This window comes from Dipteris shenzhenensis, chromosome 29 (genome assembly GCF_047967505.1).
Source record: "Dipteris shenzhenensis isolate YYH24624 ecotype China chromosome 29, Dip_SZ_1.0, whole genome shotgun sequence".
In the NCBI taxonomy this organism is placed as follows: Eukaryota; Viridiplantae; Streptophyta; class Polypodiopsida; order Gleicheniales; family Dipteridaceae; genus Dipteris; species Dipteris shenzhenensis.
The window spans coordinates 5,931,235-5,955,383 of record NC_141624.1 but is presented as its reverse complement, the minus strand read 5'-3'; the positions used below and the strand labels follow the sequence as shown (position 1 = coordinate 5,955,383).

The following is a 24,149-nucleotide window of genomic DNA, read 5'->3' as shown; positions in this document are numbered from 1 at the left end:
GCCTTGGGTGTGGATGCCCGCTTTAGTGTGTCCACTCATATTTCTTTGTATCCGGTTTTCTTCTTGTCTCGTAGATTCGAAGACTTTAAATAAACTCTCTCTCTCTCTCTCTCTCTCTCTCTCTTTGTGTATGTGTCTCTCTTTTTGCCTTCAGAGATACTTTACAAGAATCATGAAAATTATGGTCTTGCTTTGCAGAAAATGTGGCTGGAAGGATTCGCTGGAGATATACAGGAGGTGCATAAAAAATCCTGTATGGTCTTGGAAAATGCAGTAAGGAATATCTACACTGTTGTGGCATTTTCTGCTGAGAAAAAGATTATGCAGGTGTACAATGGGTATCTTTCGAAAATTTTGCTGCACAGTTTTTTGAACGGGCAACTTAGAGGTCTGGCATTTGGTGTCTCCCAGTTTCTTCTTTTTGCCTGCAATGCAGCTCTTCTCTGGTATGCAGCTCGAGTGGTGGAGAGGAATGAAGCACCCTCATCAAGAGTTCTAAAGCAGTTCATCGTGTTCTCATTTGCCACTTTTGCTTTGGTGGAACCCTTTGGACTAGCTCCTTACATTCTAAAGCGCCGAAAATCTCTGGTCTCTGTTTTTGGAATAATCGATCGCAAGCCTAAGATTGATTCGGATGATTCCTCAGGACTGAGGCTACCCAATGTGTATGGGACTATTGAGTTGAGAAACATTGATTTTAGGTATCCAGCTCGGCCAGAAGTCATGGTTTTAAGCAACTTCAGTTTAAAAGTGACAGGGGGCCAGACAGTGGCAATTGTGGGAGCTTCTGGCTCTGGCAAGAGTACTGTGATTGCATTGATTGAAAGGTTTTATGATCCATTGGCTGGGCAAGTTTTCCTCGATGGGAAGGACATCAAAACATTGAATCTCCGATGGCTACGAAGTCACATGGGCCTGGTTCAACAAGAGCCTGTTCTCTTTTCAACCTCCATCAGGGAGAATATTATATATGCACGCCATAATGCAACAGAAGCAGAGATGAAGGAAGCAGCACGTATTGCAAATGCACACCATTTTATCAGCAGTTTACCGCATGGTTATGATACACATGTGGGGATGAGGGGCTTAGAGCTTACTCCTGGACAGAAGCAGCGGATTGCCATTGCACGTGTTGTATTGAAGAATGCACAAATACTTCTGCTTGATGAGGCAAGTTCTGCAATCGAATCAGAATCAAGTAGGGTGGTGCAGGAAGCTCTGGACACTTTAATAATGGGAAATAAAACCACCATATTGATTGCACATCGACTGGCAATGATGCGTCATGTGGACATGATTGTTGTGCTTAATGAAGGACACATTGTTGAAGAAGGTAGCCATGATGCACTCATGGCAAAGAATGGCCTCTATGCAAGGTTGATGCAGCCACATTTCAAATCATCTTTACGACAACAAAGGGTTGCTTAAGCCTGCAGTGCAGATTCTTTGTGTCAATGATATTTTGGAATGCTGAGGGCAAGTCTATGGACTTCCTCTCTGTGGCTCACCCCCTATTCTTTGCTGTGCAGGATAGTCAGTACCTTCCTTTTCTCTTTGTTGTGAATTAGTGGCTTCTTTGCAGAAGCTTGTGCTAATATTGTCCCATGCTTTCGGGGCAAATCCATTGCAGGTGTAGAAATATGATTTAGGAGGTTTCAGGAGGTAGATACATTTCTATTGGTTTCCTTGTGGAGTTACGGTTTGTACACACGACTCAAGAGTTGATGAGGTATCATGGTCCCAGGTCTAGAAACCCGTGAAGATGTTGTCTGTGGTTGAGCAACATGAATTGGGTTTCCATTTTATGCACAAGTTTGTACATATGCAGGGATGACATGACAGGGGTCCATTGGCCCTCCATGTTACACACTTCACTTCACCAATATGTTTGGTGACATGTGCAAACCAAAAAATGTGCCATATATCTTACTGAATACAAGGTTGTAATCCTTCTTACTGCAAGGTGATTGGATCTTTATGGTCCATTGCGATAATTTTTGCTAGATTGTGCTGAGCAGCAGCTGTTGTGATAGAGCTCTTTTTGATGTGTGTAATACAATTTGATACTTACAAATGGACAGAATAAATTGCTCCAGAGAGTGTTGAATGGTTGAAACATGCTGCAGTTCGTGCTTCCTCTTGCACTGTCCCTGTGAGAGTGTTGAATGGTTGGAACATGCTGCAGTTCATGCTTCCTCTTGCACTGTCCCTCGTCTAAATTGTGCATGTATGTCTCACATGGTGCAACAAAGCTTGACCAGATTAATTCTTTTGTAGAATTCAGCATCACCATTTGCCTCCAGGTTTTAGGCAAATAAATTGCATATGCTTATCAAAGAATCAATGTTTTGGTGGTGCTGGATAAACCTCTGTCAATTGCAAATCCTATCCTTGTAGGACTGGGTCCAGGTACAGAAAAGACAGCTGGCATGTGTTCACAGGGCTCAGAGAAAGGGGTGACACACTGAAGTGATGCGCTGTACATTGGTGTCTTGTGTTGTCTTGGATACATATAGAACCAAACCTTACACAAATTGCCTGCTGTATGTTTTCCTTTGTACCCCTTTTCCTTTGAAATCTGTAAGAAGGGTGATTGTTTTGCAGGCTTGGTTCCATATAAGGAGGCTTGACAAGCCCCGAGCACTAATGAAACAATGTCAACAATATGAAGCACATAATCAATGAGTGAACCTTGTGGATAAAAGAAATGATCACTGCACTCTCGTTTGTCTAAGCAATACAAATCAACATTTGTAATTGATTGCTGTTGTATGTGTGCCCGTGCTCTCCTGAGGGGTGTGGGCTCCAATTTGCTGGGAATGCTAATCTATTGCAAGGTCGGCCTTTCGTGGCAATTGTCATTGCGTGCTGAACCATAAGGGCACATAGATGTAAGGTTTGCTCCCTGACAATGGCACTCCCGTGGGACTCCAGTGGAGGCTCTTCCCATTGGTAATAGTGGGTGGATGTGTGGCTTTAGCTTTCTTTCAGTAACAAGTGTTATAATTTGTAATATGCTGTATTTCTTATATGTATTAAAATGTTAGTTCACCTCAGGTATGTAAAAACCTCCAAAGTCAATTTGGTGTAGAATCTGTGATCTGTCTTTTGTCAGTGAGCACGCTTGATGCAAGGCACTGTTTTTGTGAGTGAGCTAGTTGGTGTTGAATCTGTAATTGAGGTATCTTGTCTTCTGTTAGTGAGTAGATTGGTGCAAGGCTCGTTTTTGTTGATATTATTTCTCACTATCCTTGTCTGTAACCACAAAGACGAGAGAGTTGGATGAGCTACTAAATGAGATCTTATTCAATGTCAAGTTAGACAAGCCCAACTACAAGAAGTTAACACAGTATTTTGTATTTATCATATTTCTTGAGAAATGTTTGGAGAGAGAGAGAGAGAGAGAGGTTTATTACACAAACAGATGGTACTTAAAGCTATTATAAGGGGTGTCGAATGTTAGAGGTTAACTCTCCACCTATGAGGCCCCAAATGAGGACATGGGGAGTGTAACCTATAGTAGGATTTGGGACCAGAGAGAGGCCATGTAGGTAGATCCAAAGCTTGCCATGCAAATGGGCAAATCCGACTAAACATGGAATGTGCCATAGCGTATGGAGCTCTTGCTGCACTAGGGCATGCAAAGGTATCTTTGTTGATCTTGGAAGCAATCTACATTACATGTTCTGCTGTTCTATTCTATTGTGTACTGTTCAAAATTTGTGTTTATGTCTCTATCTCTATATACATTCATGTCTACAATAGAAAGAAGCGAGCTTTGATTTAGCATTGTGCTACATATTTTTACATACTTCCATTGTTGCAGAAGTGATGGCTACAAAAAGCAATCTCCACCTCTGTTTTCTAACATGGTATCAGAATCTGAGAAACATTCGCAAGTGTGTGAAGCTCGGGGGTGAGAACCTTTGTAAGGAGATCTTAATTTAGGATTGTGGAAATTGTAGTAAACTCCTACATTTGAAAGACAGGTATCTTTGCAAGAAAGAAGGTGACCAAGATGAAAACAAGTGTGCCTTGATGAGGGATTGCTTGGTTTTGTACTTGTCGCATCCATCCCAAATTTTAGAGAAGTGGGCAAATTGGATGGAGATAACTATCCTACCTAGAAGGTGAAGTGAAGGAGCCACCTAGTGGTAGGGAAGTTATGGAAGGTGATGACATGAGAGGATCTGAACCGAAGTGTGACGGGAAAGGTAGCAAGAGAAGATGATCCAAAGTGACTCTGCACATTGAAAAGATGGGATGTCTTAATGGACCTATGCAAAATGAAAAATACTATAAGGATCCTCAACCTCCAAAGAAATCAATTGTTCACCATTAGGAGTATGGAGGAGGGAGATATTGTGCGTGACTACTTGATGAAACTATAGGTAGTGAGAGATAAACGTGGAAAGGTCAAGGCCACTCACCTTTGAGGAGTTGGGGGCTATGTTGGTATAGAAGGACTACTATGGTAGGGATATAACTAACCATGGAGATAGTGGCAATGACAAAACCGTTTTTGCATATAGCAAGGGTAAGGGCAAGCCCAACAAGAATAATGAAGACGACTCTGATGACAATGAAGACTCTTTTGGAGGTGGAAGCAAGAAAAGCAAGAGATGCTTCCTCTCCCACTAGCCCTATTTATGCGAGGGACTACGGAAAGAAGGTTAAACAAAAGAAGGAACTCCAAGCAGGAGTCAGAGAAGCCAAAACTAGTGGCAAGTGTGGTAACGAAAACGAGAGAGCTTCTTTTGGTGACTACTTTGAGTGTTGTCTAAATCAGGTATGTAGATCTAGGTGGAATTGTGTACTGTCTAAACAACTTCGTTTTTGAGATTGTTGTGAGAACAAGGTTGATACCACGTGCATGAAGGATGCATTTTGGGGTTATGCAGAATTGTGTGGAACTACCTAATGTCTAGACAACTGTGGTTTCTTAGTTTCTTGTTGTGAGAATAAGGCTGACACCACGTGCATGAAGGAGGTATCTTTGGAGGTAATTCCAAGATCAAGGTCATAGGAGTACATAGATATCAGAGATGGACATATAGACCCACATGTGGATATTATTGGTGCCTCCCCGAAGGTACTTGGTTTGCTTTCAAGGCAAGCAACTATACAAGTGGATCCAATGGTATGTATGTTATCAATGCATACATTTAGACTTCAGTAGCATGCATTGGGAAAACTATATGCCTTGTGTTTCTTAGGTGTTGAGAAAATGAAGGGTGAAAGTCTTCCTGGCTAACATTGCAGAGGCCATCAATGCTTGTTCTTAACTTTTGTCAAGGACAGTAATGATTGCTTTGAGGAGCATAATATGCCGACATGGATATGCATTTCAAAGGCTTCTTCAAAGCTCGAGTTCAAAATGCTAGAAGTAGAAGAATATGGGCTTGAATCTTTTAAGGTGGAGACGGGAACATCAACAAATTAAGAGAGTATGTTGTTATTGATAAGTTACTCAGATGTGAGTGCATGTAGACTACTATATATGGAAAGATACTTGATGATGGGGATGTATGTGGATCAACCACCACAGAATGTCATTGCTCACATGGATTACTGTGTTATGGATATTGCTAGACTAATGATGGGTTGAAACAGACCACAAGAGCATGGTGCTTGGTAGGTTGTCCTTGGACTTTAAGGGGGTCAACTACATGAACTTGATGCTTGTACCTGCATTACTCGTGAATGCTAGCATTTCTCAATTGAAGACAACTGGTACCATGCATGGTGGTACCATGGTTGGTGCTACCTGGATTTTAGTTATGTTACGAGTTGTGGGTTTGAGAACACTAGGAGTCGTCTTGGGCGGTAGCTCAAGGGCTTTTCATTGGTCTTGTACAAGGTCATCAGACTTTAAAAGGGCCCCATTGGGGGCCTTGCCACACATTCATAGGGCATCACAATTGCCTACATGGTAGATCAAAAGGGAGGCCAAGAACCATCTAGAGGTGCCTCAAAATTGATTGTATGGAGGTCCAAGGATTCAAAGAGTAGAGGAGCACTTAGCTGATAGGTCTTCATTATGAAGAGAAAGAATCAAGGAGTGCCCAAAAATGCATCACTACGGCCAGTCCACTAAAGCTCTTAGTGAGAGCATGCAAGCTGGTAAAGAATGAAGGTTGTAGGTGGAGGTAGAAGACAACTCTATAATGAGGTAAACTTGCTAAAGAATTCTATTTCTGGTGCAACAAGACCAATCTAGCAAGATCAAGTTCAAGACAGACTTGATGTGTCATGACTGCCCCAAGTAAATCATTTCTTGCTATCTAAAAAACTCTCAACTTTCTCAATTACCACTGGGGCAATAGCCTATGATGGAAGAACAACCTACTCATTCCAAAGATGACTCTTTGATTGAGTTGATCATTGGGAGTCTAACACTCAAAATGCCCATAAAGCATTTTGTCTCAAGAAACTCCCCTTTGCATGATGGCAAAAACCATAATGATCACACTACTTAGTCACTCCAAGAATGGAGAGTCAGTTTGGCCCACCCTGTCCATGGTTGTAAAAGATTCCAACTTTTCTCAAGTTAAAAACTTGAATTGTAGAGTATGTAGACTTAGGGAGTTACCCCTGAAGAGGTTATTGATACAAAAAGCCATGATCAAGCATTTTCTATGGGAGGAAAAGAGGAAACTTGTCACACAATACATTCTTGTATCTACCAATCTTCATAATATTCATTTGATTATCATAATCATCATCAAGTTCCTCCACTCAAAGGGGGTGAAACTATAGAAGAGGAAGTAATCAAGCAATTCTCCTAGAAAGACAAGCTATTGCCATTACTATGGTATCCCAGGCTATTGGAAACTAAATGCACAAAGAAACAAAGAGATACATCTAGTTGTTAGTATGGTAATTGCAATCAAATTAAGGCAATCAACACAAATAGTATGTATATTATGTCAACGATTTATATCATGATAATTCACAAGATCAGTTTCAACATAGTATTCTATTTTTTAGTATGCCATTATAGAGAGAAACTAGTTGATTGGCATCGAGAAGATGAGAATACCAGGTGGTTTGACTCAAATGCAAGTAACCACATGACTCCTGAAAGGATGGGTTTTCTTAATTGTATCCAAATAGAAATGGTGTTATTATGAGTTATGACAACCTTATAAAATTGGAGTAGCTAACATACCACTACATAGTGATGCTGAAACTGTGATTATTTTTATGTTCCAACTATGTGAAAAATCTTATTTTTGTTGGTCAAATGACAAAGAATGATATAAATTTGTGTTCAACAAATATGGATGCATAGTTATAAGGAGTTGACAATCATAATTCTATCATTGCAAAAGGTGCCAAGATTGCTAAACTGTTTAAGCTTCCATCAATAGTTCCAATTTAGAGAGCTCTTGTTGTGCATTATAAAAGTCAAGATGCATGTCTCACAACAATATAGAATAAGAGGTTTGGACATCTTAATGTCAAAAGCCTAGTATCATTGAAATGTTCAAGTATCAGCTCAAGGCCTTCCACAAGTTTACTTTTAGAATTGGTGTCAGTTAATCTCATATGTTTTTTAGTCTCACTAGATAATCTAGGCCTATTGCTATCTACAACTTAGTTGCATTGTTCAATTGATTTTCAAGCGTAATGATCCTGAACATTTTTGCATTAGCCAATTATCTAGAGCTTTCCATGCATCTCTACTTGACTTTTTGTTTCTAATGATAGAAATCAACAAATATTTGACATTGAAGTTGATGAGATTGCAAATCGAATGAGCTTTCCTCATCCCATTTATTTTATTGTTTGGTAAGTTGATCTGGTGTCAGTGGCATTGAAGTTGATGCAAGAGGTCCTGTTTGAGGTCCTGTTTTGTTCTGTTCTCTTATTTGCAATGATTTTCCACCACTTTTTCATTTGGACTATTTTCACAAGTTTAAACTACAATCAAATTGTTGTCATCAAATTTACTGTTTGAGTCAAAAAGTATGGCATTTGAATTGTGAACCAGTCAGTGAAGACACTGAAATATGACCACCAAGATATGGCAAAAAATAGCTTAAAATGGCTTGTTGATAGTTGACATGAATAATGTTGCAGAAAAGTACACTTAACCACATCAAAATCTTTTGAATGATGTGTCCTTTCACTATGTGAAACCTCATTTCAAATTGGACTCGATTTGGATGCAAAATAACCAAGATATGGGTATCTAAATATAGTTTTAAGAAAAAAACATACAAAAGTTGATTAACTTTTATGGAATTTGTTCTTTGGAATGATCGAGATGATTAATTTTGCCTATCCATGCACTAGGCTATAGTCAAAAGTAGATTTGAACAATGTGAGAGCTATGTTACGTCTGCTCCATAACCAAAGAGTACAGGACCATGAGGGTTTACAGACTGAGCACTTTGTGCACGGCAGGAGGTCTTGGCCCCGATCTTAGCATATATGTTCAATTAGCGATGGATCGAGCTCAGCATGTCATAGATCTCTATAGATTCAATTCTACTCTTGGACATGTTCGGATAGAGGTTGAAGAGATTGATGACATGAGACTAGTATGGACCAGTGGGATGAGAAAAACGATGATGAGGGGAGATACAGCCAGAAACACTAGAGCCACCCATGATGTGGCGATGGACTAGAGCACATTTGATGGAGGTTTAGCCTCTTATAGTTCTAATGGGAGGAGATCGCCCAACCATATGTGTTAACATTGATATGGCCCATAGAAAGAGCCCAGAGACCACGCCCTCCACCATAGCATGAGATGGCCAGATAGACAGAGATCTAAGACATCTTTGCAACTCACAGGGGACTGTGATGGATCAAGCTTAATGACATGTCACAGATTTCTACATATTCATGTCTACTCTTGGACATGTCGGGATAGAGCTTGAGGAGATCCATGACATGAGAGTACTATGGACCAATGTGATGAGACAAATGATGATGAGACGAGATACATCGAGAGACACTAGAGCCACCCATGATGCGACAATGGACTAGAGCACACGTGATGGAGGTTAGCCTCTTCAGTTCTATTGGGAGGAGATCTCCCAACTAGAGGTGTTACCATTGATATGGCCCACAAGATACAGAGAGTCCAAAGACCACGCCCTCCACCACAACGCAAGATACCAAGATAGATAGAGATACAAGACATCTTTGCAGCTCACAGGAGAGCCACCATGGCACCTAGATATGTCTTTTGAGTCCTTATTTGAGAGTGAGTCATACAATTGGTCACTAGTTCTAGATTTGAAGTTTACATGTTTTGTATTTCTAAATTTTCAGTCTAGTATAGCTTTTAGCAAAGGGTCTTAGCATGCCCTTTGCCTCAACCCTTTATGGCTTGTATGAGTATGTGTCACATTTAATTCTGTGCTTTGTCTCGTAGGCCCAGGAGGACTCTCGAAGACGTTAATACATATCTCTCTCTCTCTCTCTCTCTCACACACACACACACACACACACACACACACACACAAATTTGGATTAGTAAATGTATCTCACACACATAGACAATTATTTCTTTACACACACACACACATGTATACTATGAATTATTCTTTTATGTACCCCTCATGAAATCTCCCCTTTACACTCTATTTTTAATGACCCCACCCACCAAGCACACTAATCCTTCCATACGTTGAAAAATCAGTGTTTGTTTACATCAAAAAGTCCCATCGATAATTGAGCCATACAATTAATTCCATCAATTGGTTAAAGAGTAAAAAAGGGGGAACATATAAGGAAATAATGTTTGAGAATGCAACAACTAGAGTTTTCAAAATTTTCCACCAACATTAAGAATTTGTAAAAATATTGAGTTTGACAAACGCAATATTGAAAAAAGATGTCGAATCCTCAGGTTAGTCCAAGTTCCGAGGTAAGGGTCCACTTACCTGCCACCATCCAAACAAACTAGGTGTAAGAACATCATAGTTGCATTTGGGTAGACAAGTAATGCCTGTTTTCCCTGGCTTGTTATCGCTTTATCTAGGAATATAGACAACCACATGGATTCTTAGATAATTAAAAAAAGTCTAAGTCAAAATTAGAGTAAGGAGCAAATGAGTGCATGGGTTAAGAATGGATTGGCTAGTGCCGTACAGTTAATTCACATCCATTGGATAATTCTTTAGCATGTATAATCCCTAGTCTTTTTGTGATCTGCCTTATTTTTTTCTAACTTTTATATTTATTTTGCAAAAGCAGTTTACGCATTTACTACTTGCATCATTTTTTCATTTGACACTTATCATACAAATCCAATTTTATTCACTTATTATTTTAATAGGTGGGGAGTAAGTTCCACATGGTGGGCTTACTCCCCACCATGTGGTCTTACCCTCTCGGTTGGGGGTGGACCACACATACACACACACACACACACACACACACAATAATTTTGATTAGTAAATGTATCTCACACACACAGACAATTATTTCTTTACACACACACACACATGTATACTTCTCAAACTATGAATTATTCTTTTATGTACCCCATGTGAAATCTCCCCTTTACACTCTCTTTTTAACCACCCCACACACCCAGCACACTAATCCTTTCATACCTTTTCTAATCCCTTCTTAACCCATGCACTCATTTGCTCCTTACTCCACTTGTGCCTTAAACTTCATTGTGACTTAAACTTCTTTTAATTATATAAGAATCCATATGGTTGTCTATATTCCTAGGTAAAGCAATAACAAGCCAGGGAAAACAAGCATTACGTGTCTACCCAAACATAACTATGATGTTCTTACACCTAATTTGTTTGGATGGTAGCAGGTAAGTGGACCCTAACCTCCGAACCTGGACTAACCTGAGGATTTGACATCTTTTTTCAATATTGTGTTTGTCAAACTCAATATTATTACAAATTTTTTACTTTTGGATGATTTCAAACTCTAGCTATTGCATTTTTAAACTTAGATGTCTCAAATATTTTTTCCAATTGATGGAATTAATTGTATGGCTCAATTATTGATGGGACTTTTTAATCTACACACACACACACACTTACAAAGTTACTGTTTCTCACACACACTAACATTTGTTGCATACACAATGCTTACAAATTCTTTGAACACTTCTTTTTTCAAACTGTTATGGTTATTTTTGCAGGGAACTCTCTCTCTGATGGAAGATTGACATCTTATGGCGTTCTAGTACTTGGAACCTTGTTTTTGTTGGTTTATGAGAAACTTTCACTTTGATGAAAGATGGACAGCTTATACATGGATTTTTTTTTTTTGGGATGTGATTAGAGTTTTACTCAGCGCTTGTTTGCTTTGTAATTTTTAGTTGTAAGCCTACTGGTCTACATGACTCTTTTTGCTCTACTTTGGGCTCTGCAGTAATATAATGACTCTTACCCCATAGCCTAGCGTGGTGGTTATTAAACTTAAATGTGCCTTTCCATGTTTTTTGGTATTTAATTAATGTTGATAATGAAATTTATAATTGACTTTCGCATGTTAATTCCCTCTTTTAGACCTACCTAAGCACCTACAAATGTGAGTATAGCCTTTAATTTCCCCACTTATTTATTTTCGTGTAACCCCTCCACCACCCCACGTTCTCACCTATGAAGCATGCTACATCCTTTTCTCCCTATTTAACTATGGGGTTTTATACTTTTTTTAGACTATTGGCGTGTCTCCTCCCTTTCTTTCAGTGCTTCTATCTTCCCTTCCAATGACTTCTACCAATTCGCAGGTAGCTCCCATCATTTAATCGCTTTCTTCATGGATCGATGGTTGGCTTAGGTCTTCCATAGTATTGTTTGTTTTGCTTATACGAAACTCTCCGCTCGAAACTAGTCACTACTTACAATCATCTATCATCTAGCTCCTGAGGGTCTTTTCTGGCTTACCACTCGCACTTATTTCTGGTTGATTAGTGCACTTGCCTGTATTGCGTGTTCAGTTGCATTGTTTTGTTAGTCACACAGGTAAGACTTTCCTATTTTTCTGCTGTCGACTACCTCTGTTAGGGATATTATTCCCTGATCATTGGTCGTACTTCTACAAGTTCTTGCGCATTGCACAGGTCATACGGTTTCTCTATTTGTATCTAACGATTTCCGCACGCAGTTGATCTTCTGTCTTTCGCCTTACCTTGCACTGCTTCATTTACGACTAGATACAACCTCTTACAGCATGCCTGTAGACGACGGATTCAGGTACCAAGAAAATGGGAGGTCGACCAGGAGTACTTGAAATGGCGGTGGCAACCGTCATAATATAGAAAGCTATTGAAATTCTCTATGCAACCTTTAACTATGAGCTAAGTGGCACGCAAGCAAAGGAGCTATTGTGCTTCAACTTGTCTCTTTTGTGATCTAGCGCCTCGTATACTGAATGTTAGCCATCGACTCCTTTTACTACGATCTCTCTTGATTCTTTACGGAGGCAGCGCAAGCTCTTACTACACTTCCGTAGAACCTCGGCTAGCAGTCAGGCTCCCTTTCTCTGATTCGGTTTCTTTCATTGGTACTGCTCGTCTTGATGTAACTACTTTCTTTCAAAGTCAACCTCATAGTTGACCTTATTACTAAAGTCCTTTTAACCTCCTCTTTTGGGTTAAATTAAAATTAATTACCCCCTTGCTTCGAGTACTTTTTATTTTGCTAGTCTAACACACACACACACACACACACATGCCACACACAAAGAGAGAGAGAGAGATAGATAGATAGATATATATTAACGTCTCTAAAAGGCCAAACGGCCTATGAGACTAAAATAGTTGATACATCTACTAGTGTTGTCTCATAAAAGAGAACGACAAAATAAATAAGCTGAAGGCTGAGAGCTACTAAAGGTACTTACAGTCAAAGGGACTGCAAGTGACCCAAAACTAATGAAATACCAAGCAAGTATTTACTAAGTACCAATTGATCAGCATAGGCAGAAAGCTAATCAATAAAAAGGTTGCACTCTTCTTATGTCAAAAATCCCAATCATGGGTAGCTCTAGGATCTCATAACTCGGTGCCAAACGTTTTCGGTGTTTGGCAATGATGGCACGGATCCGATGAAGATATGGGTGTCGGGCACGGGGTCTTGGGGGCCTGGGCCTTCGTGACCTGGATATGGCGATGGCTCGGTCCAAAATCACACCACTAGAGTGTGGCAATCTGCCTGTGTGTGATAAGGTGGTGGTGGCGCCAGGGGTTTCTGATGGCGGGGAGGGCATAACACTAGTTGAGGTGTTGGCAGTGAAGAAGTCTTTGAGTGTACTTTGCCTGGGTGGGGCTGGTCTCGGCTGTCTATCTCCCAACAAAGTCTCTCTATGTCGCCTGAGCTTTGATAAAAACAAACCCATCTTCGTACTCCATCACCCTACGGAGTGGGCCAAATCCCTTTCTGAATAGACAGTGGTATCTTCCTCGGATTTCATAATATACCGTGCATCTACATATGTAATGCTCCTCTGTCTCCTCCTCCTGCTGGCATAACTGACATATCCGATCCTGATAGGCTGTGTGGGTGTATCTCCCTGTCTCTATTCTCAACTGATGTGATGAGGTTCGAATTTGGCCAATAATACTACGTAGCCCGTGAGATAGGTGTGTGTCCATGTATGCTGGCTTGGCTATAAGTTCATCTTGAGATAAATGAAGAAAATGGTTCTAGTAGTGTGCCATCTTCTTCCCTAGGGGCTCATGTGGTCTAGTCCAGGTTCTCTCAGTCTCCAACTTGACAATATCAGCTCTAATGATCTTGTTTCGGTCATGGCGAGACAGGTCTAACTTAGGACAATCCAAACTGTATTGAAAGGGTGGGAGTGCATCCATTGTCAACTCATGCTCTACAAACCATCTCTGTAGCTGAGCATACCAGCACCATGTTCGACCCTCCTCTGCTAGCTGCCTGGATGATATCATAGCCAACCATGCATATCTGGAGCCAGGTAGATCCTACAATCTATGTATGCAAGTTACTGCGTGGAACAGAGCCTCAGTCAGTAGTGGAGCAGCTGCTAATTCAGCTCGTATTATCGGATGTGGTACAGATGGCTTGCTCCGGATCATGTGGGCAATCAGTGTCACTAATGGCCTTTCCAATCTCCTCCACTCAGTTGCACCCCCTACACTGGGGCCCCATATAGCTGCACCATAAAATAGTGTGGGCACCACCAATGTCTCAAACAACCATAATTTTGTGCGTGGCTCTTGGAACTGTACATGTGCACACTATCTCTCTAGTGCCCCCAAAGCTGCATAGCCTCTATCCAATCTGGCATCAATCGCGGCTCTCAATGAAAATTGTGGACCAGAAAAGATCACCCCGAGGTACACATAAGATCGTACCTGCTCTACTGTCTCACCTTTGAAAGTGAACTGTTGTGCTGGGCGCGTTACCCAAGCCTGTGTAGTATTAAATACCATCACCTTGGTTTTCCCAAGGTTTATTGTTAGATCCCTGTCCTCACAAAAAGCTTGTAGCGCATCTAAATGTCTTTGTAATCCTTCCGGGGAATCTGCAATCAAAACTACTTCATCTGCATAGAGCAGTATGGGTATCAACACTCCTGCTAGGCTGGCTCCGGTATGTTGAATGAAGAGAGAGAGAGAGAGAGAGAGAGAGAGAGAGAGAGAGAGAGAGTATGATGAGGGTATGTTGAATGAAGTAGAAGCTTGTCTAGTCTAGTTGTAGGTCGGTCTAATGTCTTTGCAAAGTGGGTTTGTTTAGAATGGTATAAATTGCACCATATAGGGTTCATGGGACAAACTCCAACCCTAATCCTAAATGGTGAACATGTATATATTTCCAATTTCTTAGAATACAACTTAGTCTAGAGTAAGTCATCTTGTGTGTACTCCTCACTCTCCCACTCCTACATGGTATCAGAGCTTAGTTTGAGCTTCATCCTCCTTAGTGAGAGTCAAGATAATGGCATGAAGCCCACCCTTTGAGGCATTGTTTCCATTTCTTTCGTGTTGAGTGTCTAGAGGGTGTGCTCTGCTTCATTTTGTATCACAAATAGCCATTTCTTCCATCTTGAACATGTAGAGGGGGTGTGCTCCTCATCATTTTGTTTCACAAATCTTCCTATTCTATCTTATGGTGTAAAATATATGATAGTTTGGCCGAATCTTGTGAGTTTTGTTTGAGTATTCATTGTGTGAGGAAAAGAGAGAGAGAGAGAGAGAGAGAGAGAGAGAGAGAGATTTTGTATGGTTTGAGAGAAAGAGATTTAGAAGAGAGAGGGAGAGAAAGTCAGTGTAAAATAGTTTGGGGGAAATTGTGAGAGTTTTGTAAGGTTTTTTTATTCTCCTTGATGTCCTCCAACTTCAAACCTTGGCGCAGAGTATGCAAAGGAGGCCCCAAGCCTCCAGGCTTCACTTTGATTGGCCTCTTGAGTCTTGAGTGCATAGACAGTGTTGCATCTCATTGACAACCAAGTATACTCATCTCGCATGCTGCTAAATACTATCGGCAACTCCAATCCTTTCATAGCCTTGCCAACGGATGCTAAATACTCATGTTGCTGATGAAGACTCTCGGCAACTCCAATGCCTTCATAGCCTTGCCAAGGATGCACACCATCTCCTCTATGCAATATCTTCTTTCTTACTTCTTGTTACTTCTTTGAGGCCATAAAGTGTAGAATCTTATAAACAACAATCTACTTGATGAATAGAAGTCCCGTTGCCATATTGTAGAACTTAGGGATATTGCAGTGTGAAGTCGCCAAGTAACACTCTTTATCTGATGAAGTGCTCTCTGACATCAATGTGCTTTTTTGCTCTTGACAATAGTCTTCTGAGCCATATAGCCTCGCATGCACTTGTTGTGAGTGCTGTATATTCTACTTTTGTTGAAGACAAAGAAACGGCTGGCTGCTTGTTTGACAACACTGATATAGCACCTTGATTATGGAAAAATGCATATGCTTGAGTGGGTCTTCTAGTCTCATGATCTCTTGCATAGTCACCGTCACAGTATCCATGTAACCTTGGATGACTTGCTCTGTACTATATTCCAAATTGTCTTGTACCTAGAGTGGCTGCAATCTTGCAATCTACCATATGAAACTTTTTTAGGAGACTATCCACATATTTCTACTAGCTTATGAAGGTGATGTTTGAGTCTCTCCAAAACTCAATACCAAGACAATAGTGCATAAGTCCAAGATATTTCATGTCAAACTCCACAAATAAGTCTTGTTTCAACTTCTTGATGAAGCTTTCCATTTCTTCATTCATAGTAGTTTGCTATTCTGGCTTATCAACTGCATCTTCAAAGTACACTGGTTGCCATGATGGTGGTCATAAGAGCACGATTGGTAGTTTCAATCTGAATTGCTTTCCCTTTTTGAGCATATCTTAACCATGCTGGTGGTCTACTTTCTCTAGTAGTCCGTTTGAGTTACTACTCTACTTGGGGTGTCTCTGGCAATTCTTGCTATTCTTCATCAACCGTTTATGTAGATGACTGACTAATCGGTGTGTCCATCTCCTGTGTATTGGATGTTTTCCATTTTGATTCCTCATAAAAAATTATGTCTATGGAGATTATGGAGATTTGGTTTATGGGATTGTACAACTTGTATGCTTTGGTTTCTTCACTAGCCAACCATGATGCATTTACATGACTTAAGATCCAATTTTCTGCGATGATCGTCATGTATGTGGGCATATGCTATGCAACTAAATATGCGATGCATGGCTTGTATCTAGTGAATGCTTCATAACGTGTCATACCCTAAATCGGTTCGGTTGGAAGCTGATTAAGCAAGTAGTTTGTAGTGGTGATTGCTTCTGCCCAATATTGATTTGAAAGATGTTTCTGCATTACTCTAGCACTGTCTACTAAAGTCCCATTCTTCCTTTCAACTTTTGCATTCTGCTGTGAGGAGTATTTGCACATGTGAATTGTCTTCAAATCTCATTACTTCTGCAAAAGTTCATGAATGGTGAAATATGTATTCACCTTCTCTGTTTGATCTCATGACTTTGATCTTTCTGTCTGTCTAGTTCTCAACATGGCCTTGAATTCTTGAAATCTGGGAAAGACTTTAGATTTCTCTTTTAGAAAGTAGACCTAACAATATCTATTGTAGTTGTCGACGATGAAAGTCAGGTAGTACAGTGAACCATTGATGCTGCGGGGTCTGTGCATAATCCCATACATATGTATGAATCAAATCAAGAATAACTCTAGCTCGAGAGGTGCTTCTGCCAAAATTGGTTGTCTTTTGTTTACCGAAGCAACATGCTTCATAAACTTTTCCAAGAAACTGTAGCTTAGGAATTCCAATTGGCTTTGAAATTGACATGTCCATATCTCAATAAGTTGCATTAGTTGTTCCTATTGAGCTGACATGGCATGTGAGTCTGGAACTGAAGCTAGCATTCTAAACAAGCGTCCTTCCTTGACTGCTTTTCCTTCTAGCTGATATCCTCTTTATGTGTCTCTGATAGTGCATTCATCTCCATTGAAGATCACTCTGTAATTGTTTTCTGTCATTTGCCCAACTGACAAGAGGTTCTTGCTGAGCTTTGGAACATAGAGTACATCTTTCACCAATCCTTTTGTACTAGTGAAATTGTTTATAGGGACAATGCCTTTCCCTTGAACTGGATTTGGTATGTTATTTTCCGTGTAGATCACATTCTTTGGTCCTTCTAATGGTTTCATCTTTGTGAACCATTCTTGATGCTTTGTCATGTGAGATGATGCACCACTGTTAATGTACCAAGGATCTTGATATGCTTGATCAACTTGATAGATGCATTCCCCTTGGAATTACAATCTATGTCAATGCACACTGTATCAGTCTTCTGCATATCCTCACTTGCAAGATACATATTTTGAGGTTCATTGGCATAATGACTAATGTCCACCGTGGTGATTTTCACTTTCATGAAAATTCCCTCAATTACTGCTAGATTGACCTCCTTGGTTGTACTGCTTCTTACGGCAATCTCTTTTGCAGTGTCCAAACTTTTGACAGTAGTTTCATTGAATGTTTAACAAGTTGGTGGATGCATTCCCTCTTCCTTGAAATCTTCCTCTATTGGAATGATTTCCTCTTGGATACTGATGTTGATGTTGTTGTTGCAGATGATGCTAACGTTGTTCTTGATGCTGGATGAACACTTATGAGTCTTGAGTTCTTCACCAAGTAACACTGATTGTAACTCATCCAGTGTTGGAATGGTAATACTCTGGACTAGATTCTCATAAAGACCTCTCCTAGTCCATTCAGGATTACTTAAACCATTTCTACGTGATTCAGAGTCTCCTTTTACGAGTTGATTGTTGTAATCCTTGATTCTGAGTACATAAGCATGACCAGTTTCATTGTTGTTTTGCAAAATTATCCCATTCTTCCTATACTCGGGCAATGGAAGGATCTATTATAGGTGTAGATCCTTTAGCTTATGTTGCGGCATTGGTGGGAGTTACTATTGGAACATTGGATGGTGTAGGTGCAGGTGCAGATCCATTGACATACTCCCATTTGTCCTGAAGTACAAGAATGGCCTCCATTTGATATTTCCATGTACCGTAACTTGAGTTTTCTAACTTATCAAATGCCTCCGAATTAAGGTTCCTAGTCGTAGACATGATGTAAGCAATGTACTCAAGTCTCAAAGTGACTGTGAAAAAACATTGTCTGAATCACCTACAAAACACTGTCTGTATCAATTGAGATCTAAACTACTGGTGAACATAGAATTGCAATATATTCCAATCTGTTACAAAGCTAATGTGGCAAATGATACCGAGAATAGCCAAGAGGCTTTACAAGGCTCAAAATAGTGTGCACAATGCCAGAAAAACAGCCTATAAGGCTTAAGAAATGATGTGCAATCTACCCTCTAATTAATCTGCCAATACTTCTGAATATTTTGAAATCTACCCAATTGATGTGTCGATGGTCAGGTTTCAGGACATGTGATGATGTGAAACAACATGTGAGCATAGGGACTGACTCCAAGTAGGAACTATTTGGGAATTTTTGGGCATGGCTTCGATTGGCTACTTTGGAGTTCTCTCTTCTCTACTTTGATCTAGATCTAGACCAACTATCGAGTGATGAAAAGCAACAAATAATATCTTTTTCTATTGTTCCTTTCAGGTGTTGGGTCAAATGCGTCAATATAGAGGCTTAAACGTGTACACGAAGTGGATTTGATGCCAAGGCTAAAAAGTGTGTGATACATGCACCAAAATGTAGTACTGATGTGACAAGTGCATAGAGCATAAAAAATCAAGTGTTTTTCCTCTTTGGAGCACCATCAAATTCATCCTGGATCAAGAGATATGGCTTGATCTAGGTGGAAGGGCAAAAAGGGTGAAAATGATGATGTGGTAGCTGTATTCACATGGGAGACTGTGCCTAGAAAGGGTTGTACTTATGGAGCACTGTGTGATGATGTGGAAGCTCTATGCACATGGAAGGTGCCAAGTGTAATTGTGGAGAGGTTACTATGCCTGACGGGAGACTTTGTGCCGTGTAGTAGATGATGTGGCAAATGACATGGATGTTAACATGGCATGAGTATGATGTGGTAGATTTTGATGACGTGGACTGTCAAACGATGTGGTAGATGTGCATACGTGGTAGATAAGACTAACGTGGCAAGGCTTGATGATGTGTAGATAGGTGATACGTGGTACTGACATGGCAAAGATTACATGGCAGGCAAGGCCGCTCTACTGACGTGACAGATAGGGTTGCCACGTGGTAGCACACAATAACCCTTGAGGATAGGGTCAATCAGATTTTTGGGATGTGCCAGAATCTTAAAAAATGCGACGAAATCTAGGAGATGTTGGTATGTAAGAAAGATTCCCTCTTCAGCCACATAGGAGTCATCTTGTGATTGTGATCATCTGGAGGTCGCTTGTTGACGTGCCAGTGATCATAGGAGATGTTGTAAATGCTTGTAAGCTCGTGTATTTACAGCTAGTCATGTTGAGGCTCATGGGCGTTGGCTTGGTGCTGTGTTTTGAAAAGATGGCGATCAATTTACTTGTTGGATGGGATGACGTCGTCGTTGGGGTCGCACTATTTGCTATGGAACTGATTGCTGCCATGGATGTCGTTTGGCATCTGTCGTGGAAGCCGCTTAATGGAGTAGTTGTGCTATGAGCCAATTGATGGTAGCTGCTTCTGCGTGGGCATTAAGCTTTGTTGCTGCCTCGTTGTAGGGGTGACACTCCAGATTTCTCTAGATCCAAGTCCCCGACACACAGACAGCCAGGATTTTTTCGTTGCAGTATGCTCCTCCCCCCCCAAGACCTCCCACTTTGCTCGAGATGTCCGAGAGGAGACGAAGACATCACCATACACAACTCTCTACCAGGACATTGTTAACTTCTCGAGCCACAGGGAAGTCTTCTTGGTTGGGGACTTCAACGTGAGGATAGGGGCCTGTCAGGTACCACTTCTCAACTTCAGAGACGATTCCATTTTACTGCCAAACATTGATATATAAATCAAATCAGTTTGAGAGAACTTAGTAGGTAGATGTGCTTACATGAAAAAAGTTACAAACTATAAGTATCTTGAGATGCAAGGTAGTTATATTTACAATGGAAAGTAATATGTCGTAACTAATTGAATTGGAACATGTCCCACTCTCTGCAACATCACAATGTCTCTTGCTTACTATGGGAAGTAGAATTCTAGCTTGACTTCATCATCTCCCTTTGCAATTGGTGTCCTCTGTGGTCTACTCTCGTATGTCTTGCCCTTGCTATATTCTCTTATGTTTGCTATTCCTTGGGGTGATGGCATAGGGATGTGCATGGATTGCATGAGAATCTCTCCCCCCTAGTCTTTTGAATTTATGTTTGCACCAACTTTTGGTAGGTGTGTCCTTTGCAAGAGATCAACTGGGCCATTTAAATATTGGACGATCAATTATTTGTCACTTGGTAGTTCATTGAAGTAAGTGGGTCTGCGTGCATGTGTATGTGTGTGAGAGAGAAAGATTGCACCAAAAGAGTGTGTGTGTGTGTGTGTGTGTGTGTGTGTGTGTGTGTGTGTGTGTGAGAGAGAGAGAGAGAGAGAGAGAGAGAGTTAAAGTCTTTGAAAGACCGATGGGTCTATGAGACTGTGAAAAGTCCTAATACAAACAAGCTGTGTGGGTGGAGCTACTAAATGAGCATCCATTGCATTGGAGTGAAAATGATAAGTGATGAGTACTACATGGCCATGTCAGAATGATGATCGCCTACACAACACTTAATCCTCATCATCAGAGCATCGAGGAGGTGAGGTAATGAGGGCATAAAGTTAGCGATAGAGTGTTGGTGGATGCCTGCGGATGTGGTTCTATGTCTTCTCTTGGTAGTAGCTCTGCGTCTGATAAGGGCTACAGTGACCCGTGTCGGTGGATCCCCAACTTTGAACGTAGAAGAAATATCCCCAAGCGTATTCTGTGCATCAATCCTCTCTCTGAGCTATCGTGTTGTTGGCTCTGCGTCCCGATCATGGTGGGGCCTCGTGGTGTGAGAACCCGTATGGTCTGGCTAGAAGAACTCAGTGATGAGCTCTGAGAAGAGTCTATCAAGGAGGTATGCTCCTGTCTTCGTGATTAAAGTAGATGCTCGCGGTATTAGATTGCCTCGTGAATGAAGGCGGCTAAGCTAGAAAGGAGAGAAAGCGGGACTATCCCAGAACTGTCTTTGAAGAGGCAATAGAAGCGTCCTCGGATCTCATAGTGTACTGGGCATCTGAAAAGGAAATGCTCCTCCGACTCAATCTCCTGGATGTCACATAATGTGCATATGCGCCTCTCCCTGGGCAAACCCTCAGCCTACCACTGTCGATGCGAAGTCTATGTGGAGACCCGAAATTGCCCAACAAAGATCTTCAACGAGTGGGTAGGTGGATATGCGTATATCTTGGTAGGTCGATAAAACCCTCCCCCATGAAATGTAAACAATGATCCTTGTAGAAGCTGAGCTTCACTGCTCCGAACCAGGTCCTGAATCTGTGTAGCTAAAAGATCCTCACGAATGACCTGGTTGACCTCATGAGACAAGAGAGGGGAAAAAGGTGCATTGATGCTATACTGGAAGGGGGGGAGTCTATCCTCGTGAAGTCCCAGTCGCTCAAACCATCTCTCTATGCATGCAAACCAGCATCTCTGGTCACCTGTTGTTGATAGTGCCATAGAGGAGAACAATGCTAGCTACGGTAATCTGCTGCGTCCAAAAGTGCAATCTCCGTTACCCCTGACCCGATATAAGTAGGTGATAACCTGAAATGCTGCATCAAGCTGTAGTGGAGATGACCCAAACTCAACAAGAATGATCTAGTGAGGAACTAACAGCTTACTGAAAATCATCCGTGATAGCATGAGAACCTATAGGCGCTCCACTCGAGCCCACTCTATATGTGATAGATCCGGTTCCCAACTAGGGCTACCATACATCTCCATTGGACGGACCAAGGAGTCAAAAAGTAAAACCTTGGTCCGCGGGTCCTGAAAATGTGAGCGGAAGCACTGCCTCTCTAATCTGACCGATGAAGTGTATCCTCTGCTCAGCCAGGCCTGCATCGTCGGTCTCATAGTAAAGATAGGTCTAGAGAAGAGAACCCCTAGATATATATATGACGAAACCTCAACTAGTGATCTGTCTAAAGTCAACAACTCCTGGTGCATAGTGGCTTGAGATGTGTTGAAGATCATGACCTTGGTTTTACCAAGGTTGACCTTCAAATCATGGGAATCACAAAAGGACTGAAGTGCATCTAGGTGTTTCTGGAGACCCTCTGCTGAGGAAGATAAGAGTGCCACATCATCTACGTGTAACAAGATCTGAATCAAAGTGCCAACGAGAAAGCATCCATCACCTCCTAGTGTCTGCATAACTGTCTTAAGCTCCTCAATGTATAGGCCAAACAGGGATAAAGGACACCCTTGTTTGACCCCAACAGTACTCGTGATATCATATGTCCATCTAGACCCTATTCGAACTTTGCCTAAGACCCTCTCGTAAAGTGCCATGGCAGCCCAATTAATCTCTTGGTCATAACCCAAGTCCTACAGACATCTAATAGAGCCTGCCCGTAAGATTTAGCTGGAGCTCATTTATCAATTGAAACTCACAGCATACCTGTGTCCTCGAAATTGACACCCTTTTTTGGGTAAACTATCATCAATGCTTTTATCTACAACAATTTGTGATCTCTCTTTAATCAACTTATACATGTTCATTATTAAACAATTGTTGATAACCGGCTTGGCTTGTTTCTTAAGTGTAATTTTTGGGCCCCTAAATGTTTCAAACATGAATTGCCAAACCGTTTGTGTATATTTTCAAGATGGATTGGAAAAAAACAAAAGACTAGAAGGAATTGGCTAATTGAGTAATGAATCAAGAGAATTCTTAGAGAGGTGTTTGAAGCCGCAATGCACATTTTTTTGTAACAAAAAAGCCACAATGCATGCTGGCAACTTATTAGAGTGCGCAAGTCTGCACAAACAAGGAGATGGAGATTCACTCTGAATATCTGAAGCAATCGAACGGTTGCAAAAAATGCTCTATGAGCATGTGTGCATACATGCGATGTGTGAATAAAAGCACTGACGAAAGAACAAGCACCCTTTCCTATGACATGAAGATAATACCCTTACCTCGTCTCTACAGTTAATTGGAGCCAATGACACGGAGCCTTCTGGACAAGCTACAATTGGGAAAAGCACAAAAAGGACTTCAATATTGATAGTAGAAGAAACACATGGCACATACATGACAAACTCCAACTAATGCGCTGCCACAGAATCGAAGTTGATTTCAGATCAGAAAGTTCAAAATAAAAAACATAGCTTGATCACATTGAGAAAAACACTTCAACATAACAAATCCTTTGCTAGAATAACTGAGAGCTACTGCAGTGACCTCTCCCTCTATACAAAGCATATCAACTACCATTTTGAAGACTGATAACATATCACCAATGGCAGAGCCCAGGTTCTTTGCTTCTTGCATTCCTTGCTCTACAAAACGCAGACATCCAGATCTTTTTAAAGTAAATGCCTGAACAAATGCAGAAAGAACTTGTCTGGTCATTGTACAAATACATTGAAACATCCACCTGTTGAGGAGCAAATCCCTCCGCAACTTTTAAGTCTGAAATACAAACTTGGAAAAGCATGGAGCATC

General features: G+C 40.9%; 1 protein-coding gene and 1 pseudogene across 3 annotated transcripts in view; one reads left to right on the top strand and one right to left on the bottom strand.

Annotated features, from left to right (window-relative positions):
* LOC147882351 (ABC transporter B family member 6-like) overlaps positions 1-2,758 on the top strand; it is a 28,006-nt gene extending 25,248 nt beyond the window's left edge. For all 3 annotated transcript variants that reach the window (XM_087400968.1, XM_087400969.1, XM_087400967.1), the window contains one exon: positions 199-2,758. In XM_087400968.1, coding sequence (XP_087257094.1) covers positions 199-1,428 — 1,230 coding nt within the window. In that variant the 3' untranslated portion in view covers positions 1,429-2,758. The remainder of the gene's footprint in view (positions 1-198) is intronic.
* Positions 2,333-14,554, bottom strand: LOC147882350 (uncharacterized; annotated as a pseudogene).
* Positions 14,555-24,149: the final 9,595 nt, after the last annotated feature.